The sequence below is a fragment of the Pholcus phalangioides genome, unplaced genomic scaffold (assembly GCF_987345545.1).
Source record: "Pholcus phalangioides strain wild (caught in Gottingen) unplaced genomic scaffold, Ppha-v1.0 ptg000024l_1, whole genome shotgun sequence".
NCBI lineage: Eukaryota > Metazoa > Arthropoda > Arachnida > Araneae > Pholcidae > Pholcus > Pholcus phalangioides.
Window position 1 is genome coordinate 27577536 of NW_028301616.1, and position 21682 is coordinate 27599217.

General features: G+C 40.1%; 1 protein-coding gene and 1 non-coding gene across 3 annotated transcripts in view; one reads left to right on the forward strand and one right to left on the reverse strand.

The window, feature by feature from the left end:
• Window positions 1-21682, reverse strand: part of LOC149069121 (ecdysone-induced protein 78C-like) — a 129104-nt gene that overhangs the window by 16783 nt on the left and 90639 nt on the right. For both annotated transcript variants that reach the window (XM_089250913.1, XM_089250912.1), the window contains exons 2-3: window positions 20505-20626; window positions 474-615 (exon numbers count right to left, since the gene is read on the reverse strand). In XM_089250913.1, coding sequence (XP_089107039.1) covers window positions 474-615; window positions 20505-20626 — 264 coding nt within the window. The remainder of the gene's footprint in view (window positions 1-473; window positions 616-20504; window positions 20627-21682) is intronic.
• TRNAK-CUU (transfer RNA lysine (anticodon CUU)) lies at window positions 5034-5106 on the forward strand. Its single transcript has one exon. It is a non-coding gene; the product is annotated as a tRNA-Lys (tRNA).

Genomic DNA, 21682 nt, shown 5'->3' on the forward strand with positions numbered 1-21682 from the left:
CTAATGATCGTCGTGAGACCACGGGCTGGAGGCCTGTCAGCCAGGGCCGCTGACTGGATACTTTGTCAGCCGGGGCAAGCACGCATTTTGTCGCCTCCATGTAAAATAGAAGGAGCAGTTAGCAGCGGGTGAATTCCGCGCTCCTCCAGGCCAGCGGTCAGGGCGCCAGACCAACCGGCTCCCCCTTCCCAGCTGTGGCCCTGCTGTCAGCCCCACTCTTGTGAGTGGGACATGGGCTCAGTGCCGTCTTAAAGCATTGGCTCACCCGGGCAGGGCCAGGGGCCTCACGAGTAGAGAGGCCTCATAAAAATAAGATCTGTTTAAAATGTACTAGAATTTACCAGGTAGGGCCTCAGAAAATCCCTCTTGGCCCGGGGGCCCAAGATGCTCTTAAGACGGCCCTGCATGGGCTACAGTATTACGAGTAAATAATTATTGTTAATTTTTTTTTCCAAGGAAATAATTGTACTCACAATCTCTGGACATCCCGACAGCGATGCATTTTTTGAACCGGCAGTGCTGGCAACGGTTCCTGTTGAGTCGAATCACCAGGCATTTACCGTCCCTGAGACAACGATATTCGATCTGCTTCTGGATACTCCGCCTGAAGAAACCCTGTGATGATAATTAAAAAAATAATTATTAAAATATTAAATATGCATATATTTAATATTTTATTAAATATATTTCTATTATAAATATCTCGAAAATTTTATCTAAATATCGTTATCATGAGGCCGTCTGGGTAGGCCCACGATTTAAGATGGTTCTGACAAAGGGTCCATAGGTCCCATTTTGTAGCGTGGATCCAGGCGCGAATCCTGGACCATGTGTCGGGCAGGGCTAACTGTGTAAGTTCGTTGGATCGTCCCAAAGTTCAAGAAACAGACAAATTTCCCCATATTATTCGTAACTTGGGAGGTGCGGACGTTTCTATCAACCCCACTCCCCCGCGGATCTATGCCTGAGTAAAGTCAGATATATTCAGCTGCGAATGAATCAGAGGCAGGCATCTTCAGCACTGAATGGATCTTCTGCTGCGAATGGAATGAAAGTAGACACCTTCGGCTGCGAATGACCTGAGGCAGATATAATCAGCTGCGAATGACCCGAGGCAGATATAATCAGCTGCAAAAGAAGCCGAGGCAGATATTTTCAACTGCGAATGAAATGGAGGCAGATATCCTCAGTTTCGAATGGAACGAGGGTAGATATCTTCGGCTGTGAATTGATAGGAGGCAGGCACCTTCAATTGTGAATGGAGCGAAGGTGGACATCCTCATCTGTTAATGGAGTAGAGGCATGTATCTTCAGCTGCGAATGAGCTGAGGCAGATATAATCAGATGCGAAAGAAGCTGAGGGAGATATCTTCAGCTGCAAATGGAGTGGAGGCAGGAATTTTCAACTGCGAATTAAATGGAGGCAGATATCTTCAGTTTCGAATATAACAGAGGCAGGCCGATCCAGGGCGATGTCTCGAAGCGATTTATTATTTTCATTGCGCCATCCAATATTTTTCAGGACAGACAAATTTCTCCCATATTATTCGTCTCTCGGGAGAGCGATCTCTCCATCCGCCCCCTCCTCCCCTCCCCTCTGAATTCGCGCCTGCGTGAAACGCAAAAGGTTAAGAACCCCGCCCCCCCCCCCCCGATATACACTGCGTTTTACCTCATCTTTACGAAAACGCGGGTAATATTTTTCCTCCCCCCTTGTCGGCAGGCTGTTTCATTCTACGAAAATGTGATGATTCATGAATATTCATGAATGACCGCATTCATATAATCATGAAAATGCATACACATGAATAAACAGCGCAATGCTCATCCTATACATCAATCTCCATATTAAAAACTGACGGATGTTACGAAACATTCAAGACATCATGTTAATAATGATGAAACTATTCTTAAAGGGTTATGCATTCAACCCCCCCCCCCCCCCATTACGCATATATATATATATATATGTTTGATTATCTATTATCCATTTAAAAGTGATTGAAGTCACTCTCCGTAGGATAGAGTCACGTGTAAAACATCACACACACACATTTCAAGCTGGTTCTCCCCCCCCCCCTCTCAGTTTAATGCAGACTTCATTTGGTCAGAGTTAGAGAAGAAACAAGTGTTACGTGTATGTCGTAATTCTTCGTGTGTCCACTATAACTGAACTTATGACCCAGAAAAGAGCCGATGCTCTCCGACCCAAGAGAAATCTTCGGCCATATATGTGTTCATTATTTATTATCATTATTATTATTATTATTATTTCAATCATTCCGTGCGAAATGTTAAAATAACACCGGGACAGAGAGAGAGATAGAGTATTGGGTAATCTGAACTGAATCGGATATAACGACGCCCGAAGATACAACCAGAATACGTTTCCATTTTATAACCCCGGATACCAATTCGGTTATTACGGAACAATGATGACCGGCGTTACATAATGTCCATATAGCCGTAATTACAGTTCTATGAGCGAATTTATAGATTAAGCGCTCGCGTGTGTGTGTGTGTGTGCTATTGCTTCCCACATTTCGGTAGAGAAAAATCGCGTGTTTTCGTATTGTTTTACAGGAAGAGGATTTGCGGGCATTATAAGAATGGGGGGGGGGAAATTTTTTTTATAGTGAGCTGTAAAAGTAACAAGATATGCGTGATCGATTGAATGGAGAGTTGCATCACGCGCTTTGTGAGAATTCGTTAAAATTCTAATTTCTTCAGACTAGATCAGGTTTCTTCAACTTTTAAGACATTGCGGGCCAGATGAAAGCTTTCAATGAAGCCCGTGGCCCATTAATTTATATTGTGATATTGGGGGGGGGATAGTATAGTGGGTATTCACATTTACGTAGACTTAATTACAGGGCCAATAGGCCGCAAATTAGATGAAATCCCAAAATTACTGAAGGCTTTTATTTATTCTGAAGCTATTGTTTATTGAATATATAAATTTTCGTAAATTCTGAAGTTATTTCTCTCATTATCCTCTTAACACCTGAGCCAAAGCTGACAATTAAAAAATTTTTTTCATCGATTTGTGTTTACCGTAGAAAAATGCCCTTTAAAAATAAAAATGTTTAATTAATTAATTAGGGTCGATGTTTTTACCAAGATCATTTGAGTCAGGTGCACATATGTGTGTGCCCTGGTCTTAACTTGAAAAAAGAGTCATTATAAAAACCATTTAAACCCGTTAAAAATTAGGTACATATATATATGTTTCTCTGCAGTGAAGAGGCTGCACATATAATCATTTCACTAAACATGAAAAATCATTTCTTTTATAAAATATGAATTTTCATTAATTGAAAAAATAAATTCTTTCGTGTAATATGAACTTTAATTATATCTAAAATATTTTTTTTCACAAAAACACTTTTAATTACTTGTAGACTAATGTTTTTATTAAAAGGGGGCGGCTCATGCTTGCCTGTAGCCCGGGTGCGAAGCCTCATGTGCCGCCCCTAAAGAAGACCCTGGCGGGTAGCTGACAGGGCATTAGCCTAGGTGATCCTGGGATGATTTTTTTTTTTTTTTTAACATGGTTTTAAACCTGATTTTCATTCAATACAATGCCACACTCTGCCCTCCCCTAGTTGCGCGGCCCTGATCATTACTTACACTTATACCGTAACGAAAAAGCATAACGAGGCAACACATTTATTAAGAAATTCATTAGAAATTCGTTTCTGACGCTCCAGGGTACATTCTTGTTTCTGGTATAAGCTCTGTTGCATTATCTCGTCTCATCCAATAGGACATGCGACTATCTCCGATGATCAGACGCCGCGAGAGCCGTCCTGTCCAGCATTTCATTTTTCTATGCTCCTGGTACAGAAATGTTCAAAAATTTTAGTGTCTAACTAAACCTAAGCTGCCGTCCCCTTACAACCTGCCACTCGGATGCACCGCACCCTTTGCACCTTCGCTGAAGCCGCCCCTGGCCCTGCATTGCATCATAAAATCATTTCTTTTGTTAATCGGGAAATCTCATCAATTCTGAGATAATTTTTCCATTAAAAATGAATATTCATCGATTCTGAGATAATTTCTTCCATTAAAAATGAATATTCGTCAGTTCTGAGATAATTTTTTCCATTAAAAATGAATATTCGTCAGTTCTGAGATAATTTCTTCCATCAAAAATGAATATTCATCATTTCTTTTAGTCAATATAAATATCCACTAATTCTCAAATAATTTTTTTTCAACAGTTGCTTTATCGTCTTTCTATTGTGTGAGTAGTTATTTTCTCAAAAGTGACTTCGAGCCCCGGCAAAAAAAGCTCTGAGGACTACATGTGGCCAGTGCCGTCTTAACGCATGGGCCCACCCGGGCGCCTCAGGAGAAGAGAGGCCTCGCAAAAATGATAATTAGTTGAAATTTAGCAGAATTTGCCGGTAGGGCCTCGGAAAAACCACTTGGCCCGGGGGCCCATGAAGCTCTTAAGACGGCTCTGCATGTGGCCGACGAGGGGCCATGTGTTGAAGGCCTTTAGACTAGTTACTAAAAGAAGAAAAAACTTGATAAAGATTTCCCTATGAAGAAATAAATTCATTCAAACAATAAAGTTTGAGGAAAATGAAATTCAATCCAACGAAATCGAGCCTTAGATAAAATGAAGAGAAAAAAAAAAGCAGTCTTATCGAATTGTTTGAGTTTGCGTTCTAGCCGTATAGATGGCAGCACTACACATGATCATTTCACCAATCTATATCTCCTATCCATATATATATATATTTTTTTTTTTAAACATAAATTTAACCTATCAAATTTTTTTTTTTTTTAAATTTTGAATTTTCCTCGAGAAAAAATTTTCCATTCAAATAATGATTTTAATTTATACATGTTCACATAAGATTGCAGTCAATAGTGATTCTGTCTCGCGCCTGTACAGAGAAATTTGAAAATTTGCTTGAAGAAGCCAAAAAATTCAGGAAATTAAGGATGAGAAATATATTTGCCAATATTAATTGCGTATTTGTTATTGCGTTATAATGAGTTATAAGTCGCTTGCAAATATCGCCCGGCTAGCTCAGTCGGTAGAGCATGAGACTCTTAATCTCAGGGTCGTGGGTTCGAGCCCCACGTTGGGCGTGAGATTTTTTTTTTTTTTTCCCCCTGTAGTGTATGATAATTTTCTTTTGACAAAAACTGGAGAGTAGTTTCAACACAAATAATTTTTAATAATTTCGTTTCCCCTTCAAAAATTTAATTGTCAGATATCGTTGAAATCTATATCGACATGCTTATTAATATTCTTCATAGTCAAGGGAGGATGGATCAGTTTTTATTTTGCAGTGACTGAAAATTTGGTTTTCTTTGGTTCCGAACCTCGTGGAGTGAATGCGAACCGATCTCCCCGTTAAAAGAAGTCTCGCCACAAAGAGCAACAAGTACAAATATTCAATTATTACACTTCACTTCTGAGAAATAGACGACATCACTCTGAGAAATCAGACACAACACTACATACGCACTCAGACTGCTAGGTCAACACCATCTATAGCAGAAAGCCTCTGCGCGGAGAAGCTCGTGACGTCACTGAAGAAGGTAATCTAATCTATTGGATGGGGCAGGCCGACGCATACGCCATTGTTATACCCTTTTTTTTTGTAGTATGTGTAAAATTGTCTATAGATGAGATCTTTAGTGACGTCACGAGCTTCGCGCGGAGGCAGTGATGGTAACTCGTGGGAAATTTCCCATATTCGTGGGAAAAATTGGCCAAAATTGGTCCATATGGGAAATTTCTTGGCGTTTGTGGGAAATTTTGAAATTCGGTCAAACAAAAGAATTTCTGTTGAAAAAAATATATAAATGCCAAACAATGCTTTTCTAGTGTAAAATAATATACTACATATTTTCACCGATAGATGGCAGCAAAAATTTTGGAATGCGTGGGAAAAATTTAGTCAAAAGGGAAATTTTTGAGGGAAATTTTGCCTGACGAGGTTACCATCACTGCGCGGAGGCCTTCTGCTGTATAGATCGTGTTGGTTAGGTACACGCACTTACACTTATCGGCACAATTAACTCGGTACTAAATTGCCCATGACGATAGACTGGAGTTGTGCTCGGTTTGAAAGAAAGTGACTATGAAATCGCGGAAGACAAGCTTCCTTAATCTAGGAATCTTTCTTCTCAGTCTAGACTCTAGACCAGTGACCGTTAACGGCCCCTTGGAGCGACGGAATGTTCCAGGGGAGCGGTAGAAGCTACGGGTATAACATAGGATCCTATGGGTTAGATTGCGTTGGGAGCGATGGAAACCTCTAGAGTCTAGAGCAGTTTTCCAACCTTTTTTGTCTCCCATCGCCCCCTTCTTCAGAATTTTTTTTTTTCCCCTGGCCCCCCCCCCTCCCCACCAACGCAATCTAGCCCATAGGATCTTATGTTATAGCCGTAGCTTCTACCGCTGCCTCCGGAACTTTCCATCGCCCCCCGGGGGGCGTTAACGCCCACGTTGGGAATCACTGCTATATAACGTCAATTCCTCCCTCCACCCCGATTGACCAATGCACCTGAAAAATGTCTGTTCCCCCCCCCCCCGTGATTCTTCCTCGATCATTTTGAATCGACCTCTTACGATACCTACCAACTTTTAACAATGACCCCCACATGGGGGGGGGGGGGGCTGAGACTCTTCCAGCCCGAGAGCTCGGGATGATTCTCATCTTTCTTTCTTTTTTTTTAATTTCTCACACAATAAATTGACTATGGTGTGAGACCCAAGTGAAATCTGATAAGAGGGCCGGCAAAGAATTTAGCCATAGGGCCAGGGCCGTCTTAAGAGCATCATGGGCCCCCGTGCTAAGTGATGTTTTTGAGGCCTTACCAGAAAATTCTTAAAAATTTCAACCCCCATCTAATTTTTTCGATGCCCCCCCCCCGGGCCGTGCCCGAGTTGGCCCATGCGTTAAGATGGCAATGCTTAGACGGGCCTAGCAGCAGCAGTGTGTATATGTGGGGGAGGGGGGGGGGAGGTTCTTGCCTGTAACCCGATAACATTCACAAAAAAGGTAGGTTTAAAACGCAGTCAGCCCAAACTATAGCCACTATAATAAAGGCTTATCAAGTCACCTTTAGCCCAAACCACTTCCGTACTACAGTACTTCAGTGGGAATATTTTATCGGATTGTAGGAGTTTTTGTCCATCCCAGCGCCGCACGACGTGGGTTGAAATTAGTTTCAGAGTTCGATTTCCGCATGGTGGCGACATGCGCATTTGTCCAGGACCCCATGTTTTGACGGGGTGCCCCCCGAATTTATAGCACTATATATTTTACTCATATGTTTATAAATTATATTTTTGTGGCAAACTTTTAGAAAATCAAAGAACTTTCCCTAAATCCCACCATTGGTTTTAGAAAAATAATATGGTAATGAGAAGAGTGTGTGTGTGTGTGTGTGTTGATGCTGTCTAAACTATTTTTGAACCATTACTTATTTGTATGAACACAAAAATTCTTCGTTTTACTAACTAACCTCATCGAGCCAAAATTTCCCTTAAAAATTTCCCTTTTGAGCAAGTTTCCCCCCCCCCCTCCAAATCTAGAATTAATGTGCTGCTATCTATAGGTAAAAATACCTGACCAAGTAGCGTATTTAGTTTTAGAAAAGCATAAAATTAAAAATAAATGAATAAATAATTTTTTTTCTTTGATAAAACTCTCAAAATTTTCCCGCAGACGCTAAAAAATTCCCCCCATTCACCAATTTTAGCCGATTTTTCCCCACGAGTTGCCATCACCGACACCGATATTCAGATGATTAAATATATTTACAGCCCCACACACACCCCCAGTGTCGTTGAAGGGCAAGTATTTTTATGATCTTTAACAATTCAATGTCATTCGCTGATTGGTTGAAAAAAAACGGAATTTAGGGATTTTTTACCAATCAGCAACGACGTTCCATTTTTAGTGCATAAAAATCCTAGCCCCCAAGAGCTTTCGTCAGAGGCGGAAACCACAAAAACCAGTCTGAAACGAGATTGGCATTGCGGGGAGAAAATTCGCTTTTTGTCGAAAATCATGAAATATGCAAATTATGCCTTAAAATTTTGAAAAATAACACGTAAAAATAGAGAAATATGCAAAAAAAAACAAAAAAATATGCAGACATAGAAATCCGAGCCCTACTAATCAGTAATAGACTTTACACAGCATGTACAATGCACCTGTTGTAATATTAACTCCACGACAAATATCACATCTTTCTGACCATAAAATGATTTATGAAACGATGACAAGAAAGTTTTCATGATTGATCATCAACTTGATCAAATCCTCAAATCTTCATGAAGATTCTGTATATTTAAAATGCAAAACTTAAAAAGCATCTGATCTTGCAAACACTTGTTCAGACGAATTGCAACAATTTCCATGTCCTGGTTGCCGACACAATGCCGTCACAAATGTTAAATAACCCTAGAGCATAGTTTTCCAACCTTTTTTGTCCCAACACGCCCCCTTCCTCACAAATTTTTCCCCCATCGCCCCCCAACACAATCTAACCCATAGGATCCTATGTTATACCAGTAGCTTCTGCCCCCCCCCCCCTGAAACATTCTATCGCCCCTCAGGGGGCGTTAACGCCCACGTTGGGAATCACTGCCCTAGAGCACTGTTTCCCAAAATGGGCAATATCACCCACTGGGGGCGGTAGAGGCTTTAAGTTTAGCGTAGGATTCTATGGGTTGGCTTGAGTTGGGGGGGGGGGCAATGAGAAGAGACATTTTTTGAAGAAAGGAGCGATGGAACAATAAGTTTGGGAAACTATGTCCTAGAGCAGTGATTCCCAACGTGGGTTTTAACGCTCCTTGGGAGGGGGGAAGGAATGTTCCAGGGGGGCGGTAGAAGCTACGGGTATAACATGGGATCCTATGGGTTAGATTGCGTTGGGGGCGATGGCAGATGGCAGAAAAAATTTCTGTAGAAGGGGGTGATGTGTGTGGGACAAAAAAGGTTGGGAAACACTACCCTAGAGGTTTAGAAGAGGCGTTTCCAAATCTTGAGACAACAATGAAACGTCAGTGACAACATCACTAATATCAAACTGTCCTAGAGAAAGATCATTATTCTTATCAAAAAAGGATAAATCATCAGTTCCCTCAAGTCTTTTGCAAGAAAAACTGTCATCTTTAACTTTATTGTGTATCGAAGCTAACTCAAAAATTATTAATTTTATGGCATAATCAATGACTTTGTTCATATGAGAGTGCGGGAAAAGTATTTATTGTACGATATTTCATACAGAATTTTACATTACATTTGTCATTTAAAAAATAGCAAATATCCTTTTCTTTATGTGTTTTACAAACAACGTGTACTGTATTTGCCGATGTACCAAACCTCTTCGACTACAGTCGAGGAGGCCACCAATACTTCTTTCGCCCAGGGCCCCCCATCAAGTCAATGTCGGGCTCTGGTTAGTTTTTCCAGGCTTTAATACACAATTAATTCAATAATAACATTAATGAAAGACTCAAAATTTCATACGAAAGAAGCCACATGTGGGTGTTTGTCCAAATTGGAGACATGAATGTCCAACTCTTCATCCCTTAAGAAAAAATTCTCCCGCCCAGGATCAATCAAGGGCGGAATTTTTAGAGGAGGTGATGGCATAATCCGCAAAAATAATCAGTTCTTGTCGTGAGATGCATGGTCGGAAGTGAAGCGCAAAAAAACGGGTATGGCAAACTCTTTCTTAGCTTAGAACAGAGGTATTTAACGTTTTAAACGCTGAGAGCAAATTGAATCTCCTCGTGGAGCTCACCAAAGGCCACTGAAGCTATATACTGCGGAATTTAGAATAGAAAGATGGTATTTTTTTTAATCATGAGAATGTAATGTTCAGCCACGTCTTGATAAATATTTCAGCTTGCCCGAGTTTTAAAGAAAAAACGTCTATTTATTCTGATTTTTTTTTTTTCATTACATACGAAAATACTTTTCTCATTAATTTTGAAATTATTTCTTCCCTTAAAGTGATTTTCAGTATTTTCTGTAAGTTCCGAACTATAAGAACGGTATCTTTTAAATGCCGACTTTTCCCGCACGGAAATACAGTGGATCCCGCTAATGACGTAACCACTTAAAACGACTTACTTTCATGGTCCCAGTTCTCAATAATATTCATCGAGTTTAAGCATTCAAAGCATTTTCCCGCTTACAACGTTTTTTCATGACGGTTTCTTGAAAAACGTCGGGATCCGCTGTATATGAAACCAGCCGCCCCCCCCCCCCACAAAACTCCTTATAATGACCCTTTCACTGTATCAAATGCACACAGTATCACTGCTGAACGTGGAAAGCATGTCTCAGTTTTAAATACCGCAATATAATTAGCGTTAGGACTTTATCGAATGCTTCAATTAATCGCATGCCCCCCCCCCCCCCCAATTAAGTTGTTGTTTTTTCAAAATCGTCACTGGTTCCACGACAAAAAAAACACCGAGGGCTATGAGTTGAAGATACCCGTCATGGTTTAAAGCCTATAAGTTTCATTTCAGATCATGCATCATATGATAAAAATGTGTTGTTTTGAACAATCCCCTTTTTAGAAACACCCTGTGTACATTACCAACGCACAATCACGCATTTCCAGGCTACAAAAACCTGACGCAACTGAATTTTTCGAAGTAGAACTAATGTAAATTGTAGTATAGAGAGAGAAGTAATTCTACAAAGACAAGGAACCGAAAAGAACTGGGATTTGTGTGCTGTAGCTACTACTTTATTACCGCAAAGTCCCAATTATTTAACATCATTCACTGACGAAAGATAAACTTCTACAAGACACAACTTGTAATTGCTGAAAGTAATCAACATGTCAGCATTGAATTCCAATACATAGTAACTTACAGATGAAAAGTTTCAAATAAAAATCGCGTGCCACATTTGCATGCACCTCAATATACACATAGGCCGATACAACCTCATTAACATACAAGTCGAAGGAAAAAAAAAACATTGTTGACCGCCGAAGGTTGTCCTGCTTCTCACTCATTATTATTAATATATCATTGATTAACCATTTTCATTAAAATCACGACAATTTCATTTCTCATGCATCAATATGGAGAAACACGTGGCAACATTTTTCGTGAGGAAAGCGGCATTCTTCTTTCTTCCTACCCCTTTCGCATGCCAGTGACATAACAGCTAGCTAACCTCCATAACACGACACTGAGTTAATGCCCCAGATTCGGCGAGTTTTCGTTTAAAAATTCAATATTCCGTTCCCTCTGCCTCTCCACACCGTCGCATTTTTTTTTCATGCAACCCATTGCAGCTGTTCCAAACAAAAGACCGAAGTGATAAAGAAAGGAAAATGGCACACAGGCGCTAAAACGTTTCGTTACGCACGTGATCGGCCGAGGCGAATATGGGACACCGTTTCACTTTTATTATTGTTGTTGTTGTTTTCTCAGCTACAGGTCTGCCATTACCATCGAGATATAAAGTCGCCAAACCTTGGCCATTATTGAGATAAGAATGAGATATAATCAATGCTATTTTTATGATTTTTCTCCTTTAAAAAGAAGATAAACGATATTGCTTGCTACCTCGGTAACGCAATATTTGTTATTTTTGAAACCATGTACCTTCACCCCAAGTGTCCATCTATCATTTATTTATTTCACTACAATGTTTGCACGAATAGTTATTTCCGTGTTATACATGCTTCGTTTGTGCGTTAGGATTCCTGTGCATATGAGCATCATCTCGGATAATTTTTGTGCATAAATGCACGTTATATAGTATTTGTATTTCAATTACGCGTTATAAGATTGCATATCTGAACCATCTTGATCACGGTTCTTACACAGTCGAATCCCGTTTTAACAAATACCGTTATAGCGAAAATCTCGTTTTAACGAACACTTTCCTAATCTCTCAAATAAAGTAACATAGGAACGATGCAAACAACCTGAAATTCCTTTATAACGGAATTTCGTTACAACGAAGTGATTTCTCCGGTCTTTTGGAGTTCGCTATAACGGGATTCGACTGTAGAATAAAATAGCGCGCTGTATAAAAGGTTTTGAGTATTGGTTATACTCCATGACTGCTGCAGTGAATTATTGATTTTGAATTCACGTGGGCATAGTCCGAAGCCTTTTTGGCTTCAAAAAGAGTATGTTTTCGTTAAATTCCATCAGTCACTGCAGCTATCATTCCAAATAAGTCACGAGGAACTTTCTGAAACTTTCCGCTAGTATGGCTCCCCCCCCCCTTTCCCCGAGTTTCAAAAATCTACACCGGCCTGCCCGATAAAAAAATCCTCATACACCTTCTTTGAGTATCCAAAATCTGTACGGAACAGTAAACCCCACCCCCCTCTCTTTTGTGAACATTGACGGGACAAAAAAATTCGTCCGTAAAAGAAGGATGACTGTTAATCAGGGGTTGGATATGAAACTTTTATTATACAAGAGACGTTATTCTTTGGACACGAAAATGGGGGCGACCTCATCTGAGGGGGGTTTAATTATATACGCCGAGCTCCCAAAATTAGCATAAACCTTCCCCGAAGTTTCATAAATCTGCATGCACCTTCCCTGAGCTTTCAAAGAATTCCATGTGCCTTTCTGCAGCTTCCCCTGCATACCCCCACCCCAGGAGCTTCCAAAATTTATACACTATATGGATATATATATACTGTAAATATATTTATGTACTATATATTTCATGTACCTTCTGTCAGCTTCCACAATCAGTACAAGACTTTCCCCATGCTCCCAAATATGAGCATGCACCTTCCTCGAGCTTCCAAAATCTGTATGTACTCAACATTGAATTCCTAAAACCTGCCTACTCCTTTTCGCAGCTTCCATGTACCCATTCCGGGGGGAACCATACCATGAGCATCAAAAATCTCTATGCGCCGCACCCAAGCTCTCAAAATCTGCATGAATCTGCTTTGAGTTTGTAAAATCTGCATGCGCGTTACCTGACCTTTAAAAATTTGCATGCCCAAGTTTCTAAAATTTGCATGTACCTTACTCGAGCATCTGCACACTTACCATGAGCTCTCAAAATCAGCCCATGCCCTATTCTTATCAAGATAGAACTGAAATAAAAAATACTATTTCTCTAAGCTCCAAAAACTGTACAATTAGCTGAAGGTCAAGAAAAATATGATTCGAACTTCTCTATCTTCGACAGACGCCCCTCGAAGTGTTGAAACTTACTGAAATAAACCGGTCAAATTCCACAATTAAAATCTGCGGTTTAGTTTCTGCAATTCGAAGTTTTCTGTATGACATTATTCAGAAACTAATTGCACTGGACAACAGTTTTTATAAGCAACTTTCAATTTCTTTTCCTAACATGAGTGAAATAAGTTTGTTTAGACTCATGTGCTTAATTCAAATGTTCACTTAATCATCAATTAAATCTCCGGGATTTTATTCGTATTTATCATGTTTGTAGACTGACGTAACATTCACTGAAAATATCTAAAATACATTTACGTATTGAACGCTTCTGAGAGAAAGTTGATTCATTCCATCTTGCAAAGTCGATTTCAATTGTTTTTAATAACGTAAATTTTGCCACATATTTTCTTAATAATTCGGGAAAAATGCAAAGTTTTTCTGTTTGCGGCAGCATTTAAGAGAATTTAAATTCCTATTCTCCTTTATTCCTAACTTTGAATTGCTGTAATTAGGCTATGACAACCATATTTTTATGGACTTCTTCCAGAATATCATATTTTCACACTTTCCCAATTTTCTACCTTTTTCCTTCATTTTTTTTTCCGTCCAGCCACCTCGTGGGACAATTTGCTTGTTGTGGCTTCAGATTTTGTATTCTATGTTCCCAAAGTCACTAATACACAACTCAAGGGGTGTTATTACCCGACAACCTCATTTGAATCTTGTCCCTTCCTCCCCCCCCCCCCCCACTAGGGAATCACTTATTTTTAGGATGGTAACTAATCTCCATACTGATGCTTAATTCCCTCAGAAGCTATAGAAAAAAAAAAACCACTTAAAGGGCGTTCCGCTCCTACGTAGTACTGATGCGACACATTTATTAAAGTGTGTCGCTATATCTTAAGGACAAACTTATTGCGAAAAATGCCCCGTAGGTGACTTACCCAGAAGAAACAAGCGCTTTTTATTCATTTTTTTTTTTTCATCTTAGATCATAGATAAGAATAAACATTACCACACCCTTATGATACCCGATATAATACATATATATTTTTTTAAAAAAAAGGCCCAACCCTCGGTCAGCATTGAAAACGAATCAAACAAACAGGGATAACTCGCCAAATAAAGCAATCTAGAGAAGATAATAAGAAAATAAAATAGAGGAAAAAAGCGAAAGTGTTCTTGAAGAAACGGATCATCCCTGTTTGGATGGAATCACGTGAGCATGGCTGCCATTATCCTTCCTGAAAGAGTTATAAGATGTTATTTCCCGCATCTTCTTTTCTTTTATGGCCCTTCACCTTTTCTTGAGAGAGAGTAAACTCATTTAGCTCATTCTTTTTTCTCATTTGAGTGACAAACATCGCGTGTTTGGTTAACAAATCGTAAAAGAAACTCTATTCTAAACTGTGTGTATTGTTTGTTTTTTTTAATATATTTTCGTTAAAAGTAAATATTCCTACCCCAACAGAGGCCTTAATCGACCCATTTTTTATTATTGTTTTCCTTCATCTTCTCTCCCATTCGTTGTGGTTATTATATTATTAACATTATTATGACTAGAGTTATTTTGTTGTTTTTGGTCAGTGGCACAGTTAGTTGTTAGACCAACGAAACTAACGACGTCTCGGCGGTTAAAAACGATGCACCGGTTGCTGCTCTAGTTACATAACGTAGTTTCTACATGAGAAATCTACGCGTTTTATTCTCATTTGCATAATTGAAATCCGCGAATGAATGAATATGAATATTTGAAACCGTGTATAACGAACCGGACTAAGGGTCAGGTGGTATTTTATTGCGTAAGAGACACTTAAAGGATATGCAAAGGATATTAATATATATATATTACTTTATTTTATTATTATTTATTTATTTGTGGAGAAATCTTATTGCAGTGCAACACCAGCTGACAGGCTTGTTAATAACGGATAACCACGGGACCGAAGTCCTGTCTGCTTACGGCGGTGCTGTCCGTTGATAGGTAGTGAAGTATTCTGAAACTGTATTCTGTTGTATTGTGTATTTTGATCATTCTCAAAGCTCTCCCACTTCAACTTGCCAGCTTCTTCCTCTTTTTTATTGCCCACAAGTCTTTTCCACATTTCTTTCGGAATCCCAGGCTGTGGTCTCCGGCCCTTATGTGCCACTGGGCGCACGTGCAGTTTTTCTCCCTAGTCATTGGATTCAGTCACCCATTTTTGTCAGATGGCTTGTATGTTGCATTGGTTGATGGCTGTGTTCCTGGGGAGAACGACGCGAGTAATTCGAAACTTGCGGGCACGGGGCAAGGGGAGCCACTACTATAAATCTTTGCTAACTTTTCCGACACAACTCTGCCTCTTTTGAGGGAACGGAAGTAAGGTGCTTTGCATCAGTCCGGGGTTGTGAGCGGTTCTATCTATCTATCTATCAACCTTTAAGATAATGCGGGCCACTTCATTAACTTAATAACGTGCCGCGGGTCACTTAAGGCGTTCTGGAAATGTGCCACAGGCCACTCAAGTGATGTATAAATATGGCGTGAGCCACTCGAGTTGTGATTCCCAACTTCAAGACGCGCGAACGCTAGCCGATCTCTCCGATGAAGTCTCGCCACAGAGAGCAGCAGGTCTACAACGGTACAATTTTTTTCAAGCATTACACGTCATTCATAGTTTGAGAAATTTATGACAGATGGCAGCATTATACAAGGCCGCTGTGGTGGTCGAGTGGTCGTAGTGACGGACTCGCATCGCGGGGATCCGGGTTCGAGCCCCACCGTCGCCACAGTGGTGGTCGGCTGAAGTTGGTTTTCTGTGGTTCCCAACATCAAGGCGCAAATGCGAGTCGATCTCCAAGTTAAAAAGTCTCGCTACAGAGAGCAACAGGCCTACAAACAGTACAAATATTCAGTCACGACACATCACTCACTTCACTTCTGAGATATAGATGGCAGCACTGAAAAATCATACACAACACTAGATACGCACTCAGACTGTTAGGTACACACATAATTCCGGCACAACTCACTAGGTAGTAAATTGCTTATGGCAATAGACCTGAGTTTTGCTCGGTTTGAAAAAAAAAAAAAAGCATTATACAAGCGCTACACAGAAACGAATTTCACGTAAGGTTCGCAACACATACACGCACAATTTCCAGCATGGTCCAAGTCTTCTTCGATCACCAGCTTATATCTCTTCATTGAGACAAAGCGGAGGGCCATGATCTGGTTAGGAGGAGGTCACGTGAATGATCTATAAATGGTCCGCTGTCGACTTGAGTGATCTGAAAACTGTGCCGCAGGTCACTACGGGGTTTCTACACTGTACTCGAAAGGCATTTTTTTAGAGTTTATATTCTTTTAAATTCCGTTTATATTCCGTCCATTATGTTTCCATGTTTAGCTTCTTCCCCGGTTTCTGATTTCAGCATTACAAAATTCAGCTTAGGTTGACTGCACATGCTCTTCAAATTGACTTTGTAATTTTTACTTGATTATCACACACACCAAAACTATAGTATTATTTTCATCTCAAGCAATAATTCCGTAACGTTTACGAATTGTGTTTGAATTCAAGAACTAGACACAATATCGCGTAAGGGGTCATTCAAGTATTACGTCAGCATCGGGGGGAGGGGAGGGGGTTTCGGATTTGCTGACTTTTTATGACAAGGGGGGGGGGAGGGGTTTGAAGGTTGCTTACGTCATCAACCACCCTTTTTGAAGATATGAAATATTCTAAGCTGCTAACGAAATTTTACTGACGAGGGGGGGGGGGGGAGAGGGGGGTCAAAAATGGCTAAAAATCTGCTTACGTAATACTTGAATGTCCCCTAACTCCGAATTCGCATAAGTCGGGTGTATTACTGTATTTAAAAAAAAAAGAAGTTTCAGATGCGGAAAAGAGAATTTTACGGCACATGTCATTTACTGATTCATATTGTTCTTATCGGCCTGAATTCCCGTAATTTTTAACGCAAATGTGAAATTGAACGATAGCTTCGTGTCAGATAAAGAAGTCTGACAAGCTGCCTTATAACGAGTTGATAAGAACATTATGTGGTAGAGGCTCTTCGGCGCGGATCACGATTGAGTATGATTGATTGATTGCGGGGTTGGTTATCAGTTTTACTATTCACCTCAACCTGGAATATACACACTTTGAGAAGATAAAGATGGCGGTATGGAATGAATATTTCGAAATAACACCTCGAATTATACGTGAACACAACTTTATAAATGATAGCCGCCGCCGCCGCCACCAAGAATAATGGTATAAGCATTGATTGCATACGAAGTTGAAGACTTGACATGATGATTATACACTAACTGTAGATCTTTAGTCGAATTTGTATCGGATATCGCTTTTGATTGGACCAATGTGTTGTCATTACAGCTTTTACTGGCGAACTAACCAAGATTGTTCGCACGGGGCACTGCCCAATGGGTATTAAATTTCCCGTTATTTTTTTTTCAACGTCAGAAAAATCAGAGCTACCTACGTTTTAAATGCTCTTCATCTCAATAGTCTACCCCTCAGGGGTCTTCGAACTTCTTTAGAGGCTCTCCTGGATTTCCAAAGTCTGCCCTCAACTACCCATGTCCCATTTTTTGTATAAATCGCGCATGTAACGTTTATTGCTGAGTTGTTTTGGAAATTTAGAAGTTCCTGTCACTGTCTGAGTTTCCAAAAAAAAAAACAACCGTGTATTGCTGTCATGGTACCGTAATGGTGAAAAAAAAAATATCACTACTGTGAAATCTCGATATAACGATACTCTGCAGACCAAAACGAAATATAATTGTAGAGGGATTATCGTTATACAGGGTGTTCCTGTTAATGGACCGACAAACTGAGAGAGTTGTTAGTAGGCATCAAGAGGAACAAAAATTGCAATGGAACATGGTGTCGCAAACCACGTTGAGAGGATGAAAATCGCGATAAACTCATGCACGCTCTGAATCCAGAGGAGACGGAAGGTGGCTGTCAGTTGATCGCTGAATACGTTCGTGGGTTCGCTCACCATATCTGACGTAAGCAGAGTCGCGAAACGCATGCGGTAGGATCACGCTCTGCGGGTGACGTAAATTAGCGCTATTGCGGTAGTAAGCACGTATAGCAGTTAGTTATCTGCTTCAATGAGTATCGTGATGGCTGACTACACGATTGAGGAATACGCTGATATGCATCTGATTTACGGTCGGGCAGATGGCAATGGGCGCTTAGCACAGCCTGCACATTTTTCCCGCGAGTTGCGTAATCACCTCGATGTTACATACCCAAGGAAGTGGATTGGACGCTCGGGACCCGTTGCTTGGCCTCCACGTTCACCGAATCTCAATTCGTGCGACTTTTTACTATGGGGTAATCTTAAATCACTCGTTTATGCGACGCCTGTGGACACACCGGAGGATTTCATAGCGCGGATTGTCGCTGCGACGAACATCAGAAGCATGCCTGGTATCTTCGAGCGCGTCCGGGAATCGTTTTTACGCCGTTGTAGACAGTGCAACGACGTCAGCGGTCGCTACTTCCAACAACTCTTGTAATAATTAATCAAAAAAATCTTTTTGTAGTTATTATTGTGCTTTTTTGTCGTTCCAGCGTGAAGTCGAAACCTGCGGGCGTTTTACGCGATTTCCACCCTCTCAACGTGGTTTGCGACACCAAGTTCCATTGCAATTTTTGTTGCTCTTGATGTCTACTAACAACCCTCTGGGAGTTTGTCGGTCCATTAACAGAACACCCTGTATATCAAGAGGCAGCACTTTATAACACGAAACAGAGGCTTGATTCTAACAACATAAATGCGTTAGGGCCACGCATACACACAACACGTTAATGTTGTACCAATTCCTTAGAAATTCCCGGGATAAATGTTTACTAGTATATGTACTGTTAAGTATTAGCAAACTGATAAAAAAATGCACATTTCAAAATTTTGCAACCACTGTACAACGATTTCACTATGTACAGGTTAAATGATGATCAAAATTTTAAATTATACATTTGTATGCGGATTTTCTTTCATATCAGATAATTCTGGGGAGGGCTTTCATAATCCACTCTTCAATTATTTGTATCAAAAATATGTCGTTTTCTTTATTATTCGCATGTATATGTTACTGCCAAAACCCCAAATTAGCCAATTCGCGACGGGACCGGCCCCGTATTTTGGGCATTGGCCAGCCAAGTTCGCGATTTTTAGCCAAAGTCCGATAACTAAATACATGCTTCGATATCATCCTCAAGTTAGCTTATTTTTTCGTAATAATTATGTCCACGTTAGCTGTGACAAATCATCAAATCGCAGTCACGATGCGGCAATCATTTTTTCCTTCTCAAAAATTTGGCAGAAAAATCTGTATGAAATACATGTATAATTATTTATAGTATACAGTATAGTACATATTGTATTATTATTTATAGATTTTCTTTCGTCACATGGAGCTAATCGAAGACACGTATCACACGATGGCGATTTAAAAAAATATATATTTATCTCCTACCGGGCCGTCTTAACATCAGCACATTGAGCTTTGGCCAGGGATCTCCGCATCACTTCGCGAAGTGGCCACACTTCGTGCTTTGGCATTAACATAATACACATCAACGCATCTACTATATATTCCATCCAAGGCCGCTTATAAAAGACGCCTGGCTCGGTGCAAAAATAATTTCGATGCTTCTTAGCCCCAATTTTACATATTTTGTGAAGGAAGGGGGATTCGTATCAAAGGGGATTCATGAATTATCACAGAATATATATACAGGAATGCTGATAAATATCTACGCATGAAAATTCAGAATTAATGAAAGAAAAAAATGCAAGAATATTGATAGAAATTCAGAATTAGTGAAAAAAGAAAATGCATGAAAAATGATGGAAATGCATAATTAATGAGGGAGAAAAATGCCAGAAATGATAAAAATTCAGAATTAATGAGGGAAAAAATACCCGAATCGAAATGAGAGTAATTCCGGGATTGGTGAAAACTCCCGGAATTAATGCAAGAAAATGTCCCAGAACTGATAAAAATTCAAAATTAATGAGAAAAAAATCCCAGAATTTATGAAAGTTCAGAATTAATGAGAGAAAATATTCCAGAATTTAAAATATGTTTATATACATTTTTATATATATATATATATATATATACATACACATATATATATATATATATATATATATATTTCTTTTTGCTTCTATTGCCGTAAGTACCGGGGGCCCAACCGCACCTATAGCACACCCGTAAGGGCAGCTCTGATTCCATTCATTAAAGAAAAACCAAAATACGCGATGCATCGTAATAATAATAATCAGAGGAATTATTGCTTACCTTGCATCCTTCGCAGGATGTGACACCATAGTGGTAACCAGAGGCTTTATCTCCGCACACTTTACAAGGAATGAAAGTGCCTTTCGAACCACTGTTCGAGTCCGCCGCCGTGAAGCTCTGGTCTGAAAGTACAAGAAATTAAGAATGATTAAGATGCTGAGGCAATTACTGAATGGACATTTGTTAAATTAAAAGAATATAAGATTTCACGGCTTGGTATTATCACTAGGAGCTGCCTTGGTCAAGATATTTCCCCCGAACGTTTCGTCGACATCTACGGTTGACATCCACTCCCTTCGCTCCTGAAGATAACTATGCAATTGTAGGCAAAACACTTGAAAAACATTTCCTCAGGGGACTACAGTTCTATTGCACGGAGGCTTCTACGAACTTCTAATAAATAAAGCCCTATTCGATTATGTAACGAATGCTCTGTATCAGTGGTTCGCAACCTTCTACGGTTCAAGCACCCCCGTGGAAAGGCGTAGAAAGCTTGTGTACCCCTAAAAAAAGGATGAGAAGAGTGCATTATACGTGACAACACCCCTTCCCCCCTCCAAAATAAATGCGTTAAATGAGTTCATCGTTTACCTTCTCAAATGCGTACGAGGCATGCTTATTCCCAGACAAATCTCTAGAAATACGTACGAGGCTTGCTTCTCAACACGTAGGTGAATCCCCCTGAAAATGCGTAAGAGGCTTGCTTGTTCCCTGAACATGCATACTTCTGTGTCTCTGGAGTTACGTAGGCGAAAGCACCGTATCCTCGGAAAGCAGGAGGCTTACCTTACGTATCCTGAGAAATGCGTGGAAGGCTCACGTAGCCACCTCGCTGGGCATTTTGCCTGTTGTGGTGTTGTATTTGTATTATTAGGAATGCGTAGAAGGCTTACGTATCATTAGAAATGCGTAGGAGGCTTGCTTACACCTAGGAAAGCATACGAGTTTTGCTCTGCCCTAGGCATGCGTACGAGACTTACTTGCCCTACTAGAAATGCATAGAATGCTTATATCCATATTAGTTATGGGCTTATCTCAGCCACCTCGTTGGGCATTTTGCCTGGTGGCGTTGTATTTGTATTAGAAGTATACTCTTGAAATGCGTAGGAGGTTTGCGTTTCACTAGATAAATTCGAAAGATATGCGAGAGATTATGCACCCGTAAGACTGCTTAAAAG